The sequence below is a fragment of the Hyla sarda genome, chromosome 12 (genome assembly GCF_029499605.1).
Source record: "Hyla sarda isolate aHylSar1 chromosome 12, aHylSar1.hap1, whole genome shotgun sequence".
In the NCBI taxonomy this organism is placed as follows: domain Eukaryota; kingdom Metazoa; phylum Chordata; class Amphibia; order Anura; family Hylidae; genus Hyla; species Hyla sarda.
Genome location: NC_079200.1, coordinates 8,501,334 through 8,517,546, shown reverse-complemented (window position 1 = coordinate 8,517,546; position 16,213 = coordinate 8,501,334). Strand labels below are relative to the sequence as shown.

General features: G+C 42.4%; 1 protein-coding gene across 1 annotated transcript in view; it reads left to right on the top strand.

Annotated features, from left to right (window-relative positions):
• Window positions 1-16,213, top strand: part of KCNH4 (potassium voltage-gated channel subfamily H member 4) — a 190,740-nt gene that overhangs the window by 146,735 nt on the left and 27,792 nt on the right. The window contains exons 6-7 of the mRNA XM_056549169.1: window positions 10,844-11,001; window positions 15,243-15,450. Of these exons, the coding sequence (XP_056405144.1) occupies window positions 10,844-11,001; window positions 15,243-15,450 (366 nt within the window). The remainder of the gene's footprint in view (window positions 1-10,843; window positions 11,002-15,242; window positions 15,451-16,213) is intronic.

The window sequence follows — 16,213 nt, the reverse complement described above, 5'->3', positions numbered from 1 at the left end:
GACATGATGACGTCACACAGTCCCTCCATATGGACATGATGACATCACACAGTTCTCCATATAGACATGATGACATCACACAGTTCCTCCATATGGACATGATGACGTCACACAGTTCCTTCATATAGACATGATGACATCACACGGTTCCTCCATATGGACATGATGACATCACACAGTTCCTCTATATAGACATGATGACATCACACAGTTCCTCCATATAGACATGATGACATCACACAGTTCCTCCATATAGACATGATGACATCACACAGTTCCTCTATATGGACATGATGACATCACACAGTTCCTCCATATGGACATGATGACATCACACAGTTCCTCCATATGGACATGATGACATCACACAGTTCCTCCATATGGACATGATGTCATCACACAGTTCCTCCATATGGACATGACATCACACAGTTCCTCCATATGGACATGATGACATCACACAGTTCCTCTATATAGACATGATGACATCACACAGTTCTTCCATATAGACATGATGACATCACACAGTTCCTCCATATAGACATGATGACATTACACAGTTCCTCCATATGGACATGATGACATCACACAGTTCTTCCATATAGACATGATGACATCACACAGTTCCTCCATATAGACATGATGACATCACACAGTTCCTCCATATGGACATGATGACATCACACAGTTCCTCAATATGGACATGATGACATCACACAGTTCCTCCATATAGACATGATGACATCACACAGTTCCTCCATATGGACATGATGACATCACACAGTTCCTCCATATAGACATGATGACATCACACAGTTCCTCCATATGGACATGATGACATCACACAGTTCTTCCATATAGACATGATGACATCACACAGTTCCTCCATATAGACATGATGACATCACACAGTTCCTCCATATGGACATGATGACATCACACAGTTCCTCAATATGGACATGATGACATCACACAGTTCCTCCATATAGACATGATGACATCACACAGTTCCTCCATATGGACATGATGACATCACACAGTTCTTCTATATAGACATGATGACATCACACAGTTCTCCATATAGACATGATGACATCACACAGTTCCTCCATATGGACATGATGACGTCACACAGTCCCTCCATATGGACATGATGACATCACACAGTTCTCCATATAGACATGATGACATCACACAGTTCCTCCATATGGACATGATGACGTCACACAGTTCCTTCATATAGACATGATGACATCACACGGTTCCTCCATATGGACATGATGACATCACACAGTTCCTCTATATAGACATGATGACATCACACAGTTCCTCCATATAGACATGATGACATCACACAGTTCCTCCATATAGACATGATGACATCACACAGTTCCTCTATATGGACATGATGACATCACACAGTTCCTCCATATGGACATGATGACATCACACAGTTCCTCCATATGGACATGATGACATCACACAGTTCCTCCATATGGACATGATGTCATCACACAGTTCCTCCATATGGACATGACATCACACAGTTCCTCCATATGGACATGATGACATCACACAGTTCCTCTATATAGACATGATGACATCACACAGTTCTTCCATATAGACATGATGACATCACACAGTTCCTCCATATAGACATGATGACATTACACAGTTCCTCCATATGGACATGATGACATCACACAGTTCTTCCATATAGACATGATGACATCACACAGTTCCTCCATATAGACATGATGACATCACACAGTTCCTCCATATGGACATGATGACATCACACAGTTCCTCAATATGGACATGATGACATCACACAGTTCCTCCATATAGACATGATGACATCACACAGTTCCTCCATATGGACATGATGACATCACACAGTTCCTCCATATGGACATGATGACATCACATAGTTCCTCCATATAGACGTGATGACATCACACAGTTCTCCATATGGACATGATGACATCACACAGTTCCTCTATATAGACATGATGACATCACACAGTTCTTCCATATAGACATGATGACATCACACAGTTCTTCCATATAGACATGATGACATCACACAGTTCTTCCATATAGACATGATGACATCACACAGTTCCTCCATATAGACATGATGACGTCACGACATCACACAGTTCCTCCATATAGACATGATGACATCACACAGTTCCTCTATATAGACATGATGACATCACACAGTTCTTCCATATAGACATGATGACATCACACAGTTCCTCCATATAGACATGATGACGTCACGACATCACACAGTTCCTCCATATAGACATGATGACATCACACAGTTCCTCTATATGGACATGATGACATCACACAGTTCTTCCATATAGACATGATGACATCACACAGTTCCCCCATATAGACATGATGACATCACACAGTTCCTCCATATAGACATGATGACATCACACAGTTCTTCCATATAGACATGATGACATCACACATTTCCTCCATATGGACATGATGACATCACACAGTTCCTCCATATGGACATGATGACATCACACAGTTCCTCCATATGGACATGATGACATCACACAGTTCCTCGATATGGACATTATGTCATCACACAGTTCCTCCATATGGACATGACATCACACAGTTCCTCCATATGGACATGATGACATCACACAGTTCCTCTATATAGACATGATGACATCACACAGGTCTCCCATATAGACATGATGACATCACACAGTTCCTCCATATAGACATGATGACATCACACAGTTTCTCCATATGGACATGATGACATCACACAGTTCTTCCATATAGACATGATGACATCACACAGTTCCTCCATATAGACATGATGACATCACACAGTTCCTCAATATGGACATGATGACATCACACAGTTCCTCCATATAGACATGATGACATCACACAGTTCCTCTATATGGACATGATGACATCACACAGTTCCTCCATATGGACATGATGACATCACACAGTTCCTCCATATAGACGTGATGACATCACACAGTTCTCCATATGGACATGATGACATCACACAGTTCCTCCATATAGACATGATGTCATCACACAGTTCCTCCATATAGACATGATGACATCACACAGTTCCTCCATATGGACATGATGACATCACACAGTTCCTCCATATGGACATGATGACATCACACAGTTCTCCATATAGACATGATGACGTCACACAGTTCCTCCATATGGACATGATGACATCACACAGTTCCTCCATATGGACATGATGATGTCACACAGTTCCTCCATATAGACATGATGACATCACACGGTTCCTCCATATGGACATGATGACATCACACAGTTCCTCCATATAGACATGATGACATCACACAGTTCCTCCATATAGACATGATGACATCACACAGTTCCTCCATATAGACATGATGACATCACACAGTTCCTCCATATGGACATGATGACATCACACAGTTCTCCATATGGACATGATGACATCACACAGTTCCTCCATATGGACATGATGACATCACACAGTTCTCCATATAGACATGATGACATCACACAGTTCTCCATATAGACATGATGACATCACACAGTTCCTCCATATGGACATGATGACATCACACAGTTCTTCCATATGGACATGATGACATCATGCAGTTCTTCCATATGGACATGATGACATCATGCAGTTGCTGCAGATTTGTCGGCTGCACATCCATGATGAGAATCTCAACCAAGATCTGCAGAATACCATCTCTGACCACACAACATGTCCAACCTTGGAGCAGATGGGCTACAGCAGCAGAAGACCACACCGGGGGCTCCTCCTGTCAGCTAAGAACAGGAAACTGAGGCCACAATTCACACAGGAACCAAAACTGGAGAATGGAAGATGGAAGAACGTTGTCTGGTCTGAGGAGTCTCCATTCCAGCGGTGACATCAGATGGGGCAGAATTTGGTGTAAACAACATAAATCATGGATCCCTCCTGCCTTGTATCAGGGTCAGGCTGGTGGGGGTGTAATGGTGGGGGGGGGGGGACATTTTCTGGGCACTTTGGGCCCCTTAATACCAATTGATCCTGGTATAAACCCCACAGCCTCCCTGAGTATTGTTACTGACCATGTCCGTCCCTTTATGACCACAGTGGAGCCATCTTCTGATGATACTTCCAGCAGGATAATGCCCCATGTCACATGACATCATCTCATACAGGACAATTAGGTCACATGACATCATCTCATACAGGACAATGAGGTCACATGACATCATCTCATACAGGACAATGAGGTCACATGACATCATCTCATACAGGACAATGAGGTCACATGACATCATCTCATACAAGACAATCAGGTCACATGACATCATCTCATACAGGACAATGAGGTCACATGACATTATCTCATACAGGACAATGAGGTCACATGACATCATCTCATACAGGACAATGAGGTCACATGACATCATCTCATACAGGACAATTAGGTCACATGACATCATCTCATACAGGACAATGAGGTCACATGACATCATCTCATACAGGTCAATGAGGTCACATGACATCATCTCATACAGGACAATGAGGTCACATGACATCATCTCATACAAGACAATGAGGTCACATGACATCATCTCATACAGGACAATGAGGTCACATGACATCATCTCATACAGGACAATGAGGTCACATGACATCATCTCATACAGGACAATGAGGTCACATGACATCATCTCATACAGGACAATGAGGTCACATGACATCATCTCATACAGGACAATGAGGTCACATGACATCATCTCATACAGGACAATGAGGTCACATGACATCATCTCATACAGGACAATGAGGTCACATGACATCATCTCATACAGGACAATGAGGTCACATGACATCATCTCATACAGGACAATGAGGTCACATGACATCATCTCATACAGGACAATGAGGTCACATGACTCCAATGGCTTCCACAGTCACCAGATCTCATCCAATAGATCACCGCTGGGATGTGGTGGAACCGGAGATTCTCATCATGGATCCGACAAATCTACAGCAACTGTGTGATGTCATCATGTCCATATGGAGGAACTGTGTGATGTCATCATGTCCATATGGAGGAGCTGTGTGATGTCATCATGTCCATATGGAAGAACTGTGTGATGTCATCATGTCTATATGGAGGAACTGTGTGATGTCATCATGTCCATATGGAGGAACTGTGTGATGTCATCATGTACATATGGAGGAACTGTGTGATGTCATCATGTCCATATGGTGAACTGTGTGATATCATCATGTCTATATGGAGCAACTGTGTGATGTCATCATGTCCATATGGAGGATCTGTGTGATGTCATCATGTCTATATGGAGGAACTGTGTGATGTCATCATGTCTATATGGAGGAACTGTGTGATGTCATCATGTCTATATTGAGCAACTGTGTGATGTCATCATGTCCATATGGAGGAACTATGTGATGTCATCATGTCTATATGGAGCAACTGTGTGATGTCATCATGTCCATATGGAGGAACTGTGTGATGTCATCATGTCTATATGGAGGAACTGTGTGATGTCATCATGTCTATATGGAGGAACTGTGTGATGTCATCATGTCTATATTGAGCAACTGTGTGATGTCATCATGTCTATATTGAGCAACTGTGTGATGTCATCATGTCCATATGGAGGAACTATGTGATGTCATCATGTCTATATGGAGCAACTGTGTGATGTCATCATGTCTATATGGAGAACTATGTGATGTCATCATGTCCATATGGAGCAACTGTGTGATGTCATCATGTCTATATGGAGGAACTGTGTGATGTCATCATGTCTATATGGAGGAACTGTGTGATGTCATCATGTCCATATGGAGGAACTGTGTGATGTCATCATGTCTATATGGAGAACTGTGTGATGTCATCATGTCTATATGGAGGAGCTGTGTGATGTCATCATGTCTATATGGAGGAACTGTGTGATGTCATCATGTCTATATGGAGAACTGTGTGATGTCATCATGTCTATATGGAGGAACTGTGTGATGGCATCATGTCTATATGGAGAAACTGTGTGATGTCATCATGTCCATATGGAGGAACTGTGTGATGACATCATGTCCATATGGAGGAACTGTGTGATGTCATCATGTCTATATGGAGAAACTGTGTGATGTCATCATGTCTATATGAAGGGACTGTGTGATGTCATCATGTCTATATGGAGGAACTGTGTGATGTCATCATGTCTATATGGAGGAACTGTGTGATGTCATCATGTCTATATGGAGGAACTGTGTGATGTCATCATGTCTATATGGAGGAACTGTGTGATGTCATCATGTCTATATGGAGGAACTGTGTGATGTCATCATGTCCATATGGAGGAACTGTGTGATGTCATCATGTCTATATGGAGTATCGGCAGTAAATTTGCTTGGAACATGACAACCATCTGACCAGTCTTGTAGAGTGGATATTAGTCTCCGTTCACATTGCACATGTAGACAGCTGATACTGGCATTGGATAGGACTGTCCCAGCTCTTATATTGTGGGGTCTCGTGTGGACTCTTTTGGGAGGTCTACATTTTATAGGGTTCCTGCAGCTCTGTACTCCCTCACACCCAGGACCGGCTCGTAGAGATGAAATCTTATCACCAAGACACTGAATCCTACAGATTAGGCCGAATGTAAAGACGAATCTCATCAGGATGGAACTAATCTCAGACACAAGTTAATTAACGAGAACTTTCTCCTATTAATAAGGACACTGAGAGAAGAACCCAGGAGCATAGACGCGTGTCCAGCCAAACAGCCATGTCTCCAGATTCCTCCCCCCGTAGGCACTTGGCTCGCGACGGCGTGGAGGCTTGTGACGTCACGACCACGCCCCCTCCCATAGACTCGCGTTGAGGAGGCATGGCCAGGATGTCACGAGCCTCCGCCGCTGAACCCGACACTCTAAACGAATGTCGGGTGCTCCGCAGTCACCTTATCCCCTATCCTTTGCATAGGAGATAAGATGTCTAGAGCAGAGTACCCCTTTAAGGTTACATGAGGAGGAGGTTTGTTACAGTGTGTCACCCCCAGTAGTAAGGAGATTAAATGAGGAGGAGATTTGTTACCGTGTGTCACCCCAGTAGTAAGGAGATTACATGAGGAGGAGGTTTGTTACAGTGTGTCACCCCAGTAGTAAGGAGATTACATGAGGAGGAGGTTTGTTACAGTGTGTCACCCCAGTAGTACGGAGATTACATGAGGAGGAGGTTTGTTACAGTGTGTCACCCCAGTAGTAAGGAGATTACATGAGGAGGAGATTTGTTACCGTGTGTCACCCCAGTAGTAAGGAGATTACATGAGGAGGAGGGTTGTTACAGTGTGTCACCCCAGTAGTAAGGAGATTACATGAGGAGGAGGTTTGTTACAGTGTGTCACCCCAGTAGTAAGGAGATTACATGAGGAGGAGGTTTGTTACAGTGTGTCACCCCAGTAGTAAGGAGATTACATGAGGAGGAGGTTTGTTACAGTGTGTCACCCCAGTAGTAAGGAGATTACATGAGGAGGAGGTTTGTTACAGTGTGTCACCCCAGTAGTACGGAGATTACATGAGGAGGAGGTTTGTTACAGTGTGTCACCCCAGTAGTAAGGAGATTACATGAGGAGGAGGGTTGTTACAGTGTGTCACACCAGTAGTAAGGAGATTACATGAGGAGGAGGTTTGTTACAGTGTGTCACCCCAGTAGTAAGGAGATTACATGAGGAGGAGGTTTGTTACAGTGTGTCACCCCTGTAGTAAGGAGATTACATGAGGAAGAGGGTTGTTACAGTGTGTCACCCCAGTAGTAAGGAGATTACATGAGGAGGAGGTTTGTTACAATGTGTCACCCCAGTAGTAAGGAGATTACATGAGGAGGAGGTTTGTTACAGTGTGTCACCCCAGTAGTAAGGAGATTACATGAGGAGGAGGTTTGTTACAGTGTGTCACCCCAGTAATAAGGAGATTACATAAGGAGGGGGTTTGTTACAGTGTGTCACCCCAGTAGTAAGGAGATTACATGAGCAGGAGGTTTGTTACAGTGTGTCACCCCAGTAGAAAGAAGATTACATGAGGAGGAGGTTTGTTACAGTGTGTCATCCCAGTAGTAAGGTGATTACATGAGGAGGAGATTTGTTACAGTGTGTCACCCCAGTAGTAAGGTGATTACATGAGGAGGGGGTTTGTTACAGTGTGTCACCCCTGTAGTAAGGAGATTACATGAGGAGGAGGGTTGTTACAGTGTGTCACCCCAGTAGTAAGGAGATTACATGAGGAGGAGGTTTGTTACAATGTGTCACCCCAGTAGTAAGGAGATTAAATGAGGAGGAGATTTGTTACCGTGTGTCACCCCAGTAGTAAGGAGATTACATGAGGAGGAGGTTTGTTACAGTGTGTCACCCCAGTAGTAAGGAGATTACATGAGGAGGAGGTTTGTTACAGTGTGTCACCCCAGTAGTACGGAGATTACATGAGGAGGAGGTTTGTTACAGTGTGTCACCCCAGTAGTAAGGAGATTACATGAGGAGGAGGGTTGTTACAGTGTGTCACACCAGTAGTAAGGAGATTACATGAGGAGGAGGTTTGTTACAGTGTGTCACCCCAGTAGTAAGGAGATTACATGAGGAGGAGGTTTGTTACAGTGTGTCACCCCTGTAGTAAGGAGATTACATGAGGAGGAGGGTTGTTACAGTGTGTCACCCCAGTAGTAAGGAGATTACATGAGGAGGAGGTTTGTTACAATGTGTCACCCCAGTAGTAAGGAGATTACATGAGGAGGAGGTTTGTTACAGTGTGTCACCCCAGTAGTAAGGAGATTACATGAGGAGGAGGGTTGTTACAGTGTGTCACCCCAGTAGTAAGGAGATTACATGAGGAGGAGGTTTGTTACAGTGTGTCACCCCAGTAGTAAGGAGATTACATAAGGAGGGGGTTTGTTACAGTGTGTCACCCCAGTAATAAGGAGATTACATAAGGAGGGGGTTTGTTACAGTGTGTCACCCCAGTAGTAAGGAGATTACATGAGCAGGAGGTTTGTTACAGTGTGTCACCCCAGTAGAAAGAAGATTACATGAGGAGGAGGTTTGTTACAGTGTGTCATCCCAGTAGTAAGGTGATTACATGAGGAGGAGATTTGTTACAGTGTGTCACCCCAGTAGTAAGGTGATTACATGAGGAGGGGGTTTGTTACAGTGTGTCACCCCAGTAGTAAGGAGATTACATGAGGAGGAGGTTTGTTACAGTGTGTCACCCCAGTAGTAAGGAGATTACATGAGGAGCAGGGTTGTTACAGTGTGTCACCCCAGTAGTAAGGAGATTACATGAGGAGGAGGTTTGTTACAGTGTGTCACCCCAGTAGTAAGGAGATTACATGAGGAGGAGGTTTATTACAGTGTATCACCCCAGTAGTAAGGAGATTACATGAGGAGGAGGTTTGTTACAGTGTGTCACCCCTGTAGTAAGGAGATTACATGAGGAGGAGGTTTGTTACAGTGTGTCACCCCAGTAGTAAGGAGATTACATGAGGAGCAGGGTTGTTACAGTGTGTCACCCCAGTAGTAAGGAGATTACATGAGGAGGAGGTTTGTTACAGTGTGTCACCCCAGTAGTAAGGAGATTACATGAGGAGGAGGTTTGTTACAGTGTGTCACCCCAGTAGTAAGGAGATTACATGAGGAGGAGGTTTATTACAGTGTATCACCCCAGTAGTAAGGAGATTACATGAGGAGGAGGTTTATTACAGTGTATCACCCCAGTAGTAAGGAGATTACATGAGGAGGAGGTTTGTTACAGTGTGTCACCCCTGTAGTAAGGAGATTACATGAGGAGGAGGGTTGTTACAGTGTGTCACCCCAGTAGTAAGGAGATTACATGAGGAGGAGGTTTGTTACAATGTGTCACCCCAGTAGTAAGGAGATTACATGAGGAGGAGGTTTGTTACTGTGTATCACCCCAGTAGTAAGAAGATTACATGAGGAGAGGGTTTTTTACTGTGTGTCACCCCAGTAGTAAGTTGATTACATGAGGAGGGGGTTTGTTACAATGTGTCACCCTAGTAGTAAGTTGATTACATGAGGAGGAGGTTTGTTACAGTATGTCACCCCAGTAGTAAAGAGATTTCATGAGGAGGAGGTTTGTTACAAAGTGTCACCCCAGTAGTAAGGTGGGGCGAGTCAAAGGGTGGAGCCAATGGGCACAGTCAAGGGGCGTCAAAATGAGCTTTCACCTAGGGTGACAAAAATCCTTGCACCAGGCTTGGCCAAAAGGGATCTGATAGGTGATGATGTCGTCCTGTAGTTCAGTGGAAGTCAGATGACCCAGGACTTTCTTTTGACACATTAAACATTGTGATTTTCTGTGAGTCAGACTGACGATCCCATAGAGATATTAAATGGAGCTAGGAGGGATCTGAGATCTAGTAGGAGGGATCTGGTAGGTGATGATGTCATCCTGTCATTCAAAGAAAGTCAGAACCCAGAACTGACATCCTGGGACTCACATTAAGCACTGGAAGGATTGGAAAGTCAGACTGGTGATCACATGACCCATTTACAGTAAAAACGCAGAGATGCAGCTGTGCTGGGATAAAACAGACAGTGCTGTAGGACTAGTGATGGTGAGTGTGCATGATATAGGGGGGGGGGCGGGGAAACCTTGAGGGCTTCTTAAAAAAACAGTGAAGATGATCACCTGATTCCACTAATTGGTGTCTAATAGATAATATTTTTATTTGCAAGCTTCGGATAAAAGCATGTGGCAATAATGCTCTGCTGAATTCTCCTCTCACAGATATCATTCTAAATTTCCGGACAACATACGTCAGTCATTCCGGTCAGGTGGTCTACGAACCCCGATCAATATGTATCCACTACCTCGCCACATGGTTCTTCGTGGACCTCATCGCTGCTCTGCCCTTTGATCTTCTCTATGCATTTAATGTCACAGTGGTAAGAACTGAATGTCATCTTATTGGTTAATATATTTACAGTAAACTCCTTCTGGTCATAACTGATGTCTTCTGGATACAGTAAACTCCTTCAGGTCATCATTGATGTCTTCTGCATACAGTAAACTCCTTCAGGTCATCATTGATGTCTTCTGGATTGAGTAGACTCCTTCAGGTCATCATTGATGTCTTCTGGATAGAGTAAACTCCTTCAAGTCATCATTGATTTTTTCTGCATAGAGTAAACTCCTTCAGGTCATCATTTATGTCTTCTGGATAGAGTAAACTCCTTCAGGTCATCATTGATGTCTTCTGGATAGAGTAAACTCCTTCAGATCATCACTGATGTCTTCTGGATAGAGTAAACTCCTTCAGGTCATCATTGATGTCTTCTGGATATAGTAAACTCCTTCAGGTCATCATTGATGTTTTCTGGATAGAGTAAACTCCTTCAGGTCATCATTTATGTCTTCTGGATAGAGTAAACTCCTTCCGGTCATCATTTATGTCTTCTGGATAGAGTAAACTCCTTCAGGTCATCATTTAAGTTTTCTGGATAGAGTAAACTCCTTCAGGTCATCATTGATGTTTTCTGGATAGAGTAAACTCCTTCAGGCTGTAATTGATGTCTTCTGGATAGAGTAAACTCCTTCATGTCATCATTGATGTTTTCTGGATAGAGTATACTCCTTCAGGTCATCATTGATGTCTTCTGGATAGAGTAAACTCCTTCAGGTCATCATTGATGTTTTCTGGATAGAGTAAACTCCTTCAGGCTGTAATTGATGTCTTCTGGATAGAGTAAACTCCTTCAGGTCATCATTGATGTCTTCTGGATAGAGTAAACTCCTTCAGGTCATCATTGATGTCTTCTGGATAGAGTAAACTCCTTCAGGTCATCACTGGTGTCTTCTGGATAGAGTAAACTCCTTCAGGTCATCATTGATGTCTTCTGGATAGAGTAAACTCCTTCAGGTCATTATTGATGTTTTCTGGATAGAGTAAACTCCTTCAGGTCATTATTGATGTTTTCTGGATAGAGTAAACTCCTTCAGGTCATCATTTATGTCTTCTGGATAGAGTAAACTCCTTCAGGTCATCACTGGTGTCTTCTGGATAGAGTAAACTCCTTCAGGTCATCATTGATGTTTTCTGGATACAGTAAACTCCTTCAGGTCATCATTGATATCTTCTGGATAGAGTAAACTCCTTCAGGTCATTATTGATGTTTTCTGGATAGAGTAAACTCCTTCAGGTCATTATTGATGTTTTCTGGATAGAGTAAACTCCTTCAGGTCATCATTGATGTTTTCTGGATAGAGTAAACTCCTTCAGGCTGTAATTGATGTCTTCTGGATAGAGTAAACTCCTTCATGTCATCATTGATGTTTTCTGGATAGAGTATACTCCTTCAGGTCATCATTGATGTCTTCTGGATAGAGTAAACTCCTTCAGGTCATCATTGATGTTTTCTGGATAGAGTAAACTCCTTCAGGCTGTAATTGATGTCTTCTGGATAGAGTAAACTCCTTCAGGTCATCATTGATGTCTTCTGGATAGAGTTAACTCCTTCAGGTCATCATTGATGTCTTCTGGATAGAGTAAACTCCTTCAGGTCATCATTGATGTCTTCTGGATAGAGTACACTCCTTCAGGTCATCATTGATGCCTTCTGGATACAGTAAAGTACTTCAGGCCATAATTGATGTCTTCTGGATATAGTAAACTCCTTCAGGTCATCATTGATGTCTTCTGCATACAGTAAACTCCTTCAGGTCATCATTGATGTCTTCTGGATTGAGTAGACTCCTTCAGGTCATCATTGATGTCTTCTGGATAGAGTAAACTCCTTCAAGTCATCATTGATTTTTTCTGCATAGAGTAAACTCCTTCAGGTCATCATTTATGTCTTCTGGATAGAGTAAACTCCTTCAGGTCATCATTGATGTCTTCTGGATAGAGTAAACTCCTTCAGATCATCACTGATGTCTTCTGGATAGAGTAAACTCCTTCAGGTCATCATTGATGTCTTCTGGATATAGTAAACTCCTTCAGGTCATCATTGATGTTTTCTGGATAGAGTAAACTCCTTCAGGTCATCATTTATGTCTTCTGGATAGAGTAAACTCCTTCAGGTCATCATTTATGTCTTCTGGATAGAGTAAACTCCTTCAGGTCATCATTTAAGTTTTCTGGATAGAGTAAACTCCTTCAGGTCATCATTGATGTTTTCTGGATAGAGTAAACTCCTTCAGGCTGTAATTGATGTCTTCTGGATAGAGTAAACTCCTTCATGTCATCATTGATGTTTTCTGGATAGAGTATACTCCTTCAGGTCATCATTGATGTCTTCTGGATAGAGTAAACTCCTTCAGGTCATCATTGATGTTTTCTGGATAGAGTAAACTCCTTCAGGCTGTAATTGATGTCTTCTGGATAGAGTAAACTCCTTCAGGTCATCATTGATGTCTTCTGGATAGAGTAAACTCCTTCAGGTCATCATTGATGTCTTCTGGATAGAGTAAACTCCTTCAGGTCATCACTGGTGTCTTCTGGATAGAGTAAACTCCTTCAGGTCATCATTGATGTCTTCTGGATAGAGTAAACTCCTTCAGGTCATTATTGATGTTTTCTGGATAGAGTAAACTCCTTCAGGTCATTATTGATGTTTTCTGGATAGAGTAAACTCCTTCAGGTCATCATTTATGTCTTCTGGATAGAGTAAACTCCTTCAGGTCATCACTGGTGTCTTCTGGATAGAGTAAACTCCTTCAGGTCATCATTGATGTTTTCTGGATACAGTAAACTCCTTCAGGTCATCATTGATATCTTCTGGATAGAGTAAACTCCTTCAGGTCATTATTGATGTTTTCTGGATAGAGTAAACTCCTTCAGGTCATTATTGATGTTTTCTGGATAGAGTAAACTCCTTCAGGTCATCATTGATGTTTTCTGGATAGAGTAAACTCCTTCAGGCTGTAATTGATGTCTTCTGGATAGAGTAAACTCCTTCATGTCATCATTGATGTTTTCTGGATAGAGTATACTCCTTCAGGTCATCATTGATGTCTTCTGGATAGAGTAAACTCCTTCAGGTCATCATTGATGTTTTCTGGATAGAGTAAACTCCTTCAGGCTGTAATTGATGTCTTCTGGATAGAGTAAACTCCTTCAGGTCATCATTGATGTCTTCTGGATAGAGTTAACTCCTTCAGGTCATCATTGATGTCTTCTGGATAGAGTAAACTCCTTCAGGTCATCATTGATGTCTTCTGGATAGAGTACACTCCTTCAGGTCATCATTGATGCCTTCTGGATACAGTAAAGTACTTCAGGCCATAATTGATGTCTTCTGGATATAGTAAACTCCTTCAGGTCATCATTGATGTCTTCTGGATAGAGTAAACTACTTCAGGCCATAATTGATGTCTTCTGGATAGAGTAAACTCCTTCAGGTCATCATTGATGTCTTCTGGATAGAGTAAACTCCTTCAGGTCATCATTGATGTTTTCTGGATAGAGTAAACTCCTTCAGATCATCATTGATGTTTTCTGGATAGAGTAAACTCCTTCAGGTCATCATTGATGTTTCTGGATAGAGTAAACTCCTTCAGGCTGTAATTGATGTCTTCTGGATAGAGTAAACTCCTTCAGGTCATCATTGATGTTTTCTGGATAGAGTAAACTCCTTCAGGTCATCATTGATGTTTTAGGGATAGAGTAAACTCCTTCAGGTCATCATTGATGTTTTTCTGGATAGAGTAAACTCCTTCAGGTCATCATTGATGTCTTCTGGATAGAGTAAACTCCAGGTCATCATTGATGTCTTCTGGATAGAGTAAACTCCTTCAGGTCATCATTGATGTCTTCTGGATACAGTAAACTCCTTCAGGCCATAATTGATGTCTTCTGGATAGAGTAAACTCCTTCAGGTCATCATTGATGTTTTCTGGATACAGTAAACTCCTTTAGGTCATCATTGATGTCTTCTGGATAGAGTAAACTCCTTTAGGTCATCATTGATGTCTTCTGGATAGAGTAAACTCCTTCAGGTCATCATTGATGTCTTCTGGATAGAGTAAACTCCTTCAGGTCATCATTTATGTTTTCTGGATAGTTATTTCCTGTACGTCATATGAATAAAACTTTATATTTGTAGTCATTCAGAATAAGATAGAAAGAGACATGGAACCTGAGATATTGATAGACCCGTGTCTTTCTCTTCTTTCATAACAATGGAAGACGTCCCTGGTCCATCTCCTGAAGACCGTTCGGTTGCTGAGGCTCCTGAGGTTGCTGCAGAAGCTGGATCGATATTCTCAGTACAGTGCAATGGTGCTCACCCTTCTTATGTCCATGTTTGCCCTCCTGGCTCACTGGATGGCCTGCGTTTGGTATGTGATTGGCCGCAAAGAAATGGAGAGCAATGACCCTGTCACCTGGGACATTGGTAAGAACAGCCATTACACAAGTATTAGAGCGAATGGTGCTTCAATTCACATTTTCCCTGCCCCCATTACTTATAGCGATGGAATCCCAGGCAGCCATCATTCGTAGCTCTGCTGATATAGTGGGTTTTCCATATGGGACAGTGCATAAGAACGGCCCCTACTGAGGCATAGATACAAACAGGTCAACTCCGATTCTAAATGGAAATCCATCCCAAAACATTACTAGTACATTTTGAGTAAAGTTTTATTAAAAAGTTGCAATGTAACCTACGTCGCTACCAATCGAGATATGATCTATATGTTCCCTGAAAAATTATTTGTATTTCACATTCTAAAATTTTTGTCCAATATTCATAACAAGAAAATAAAGCGTGGTAATTGCCCCAGGGTCTTTAAATCTTCTATAATCATTGTTTATTGTAGCGATGCAGAAATACAACAAATACCTAAGGCTGACACACCGAGGGAGAAAGTACAGGTGCGTGACTGAGCGACGGTCCATTTCACGTCATTGCAACGCTTCTAAATGACATGAAACGGACTGTCGCCTCAGTCATGCCCTTACACATGCTTTATTTTCTGTTTATATGAAGATTGGACTTTGAAGACTTTATGACTCCTCTTGCGTTGAGCACCCCGAGACAAACTGGCAGACCTGTCACGTTGGTGGCTCGTATTGTTCGCTGGCTGATTAACCCCTGCAGTGCCTCGAGTCACTTTCCCTTTTGTTTCTTACCCATGGTAAAATTGTTTGTATCAAAC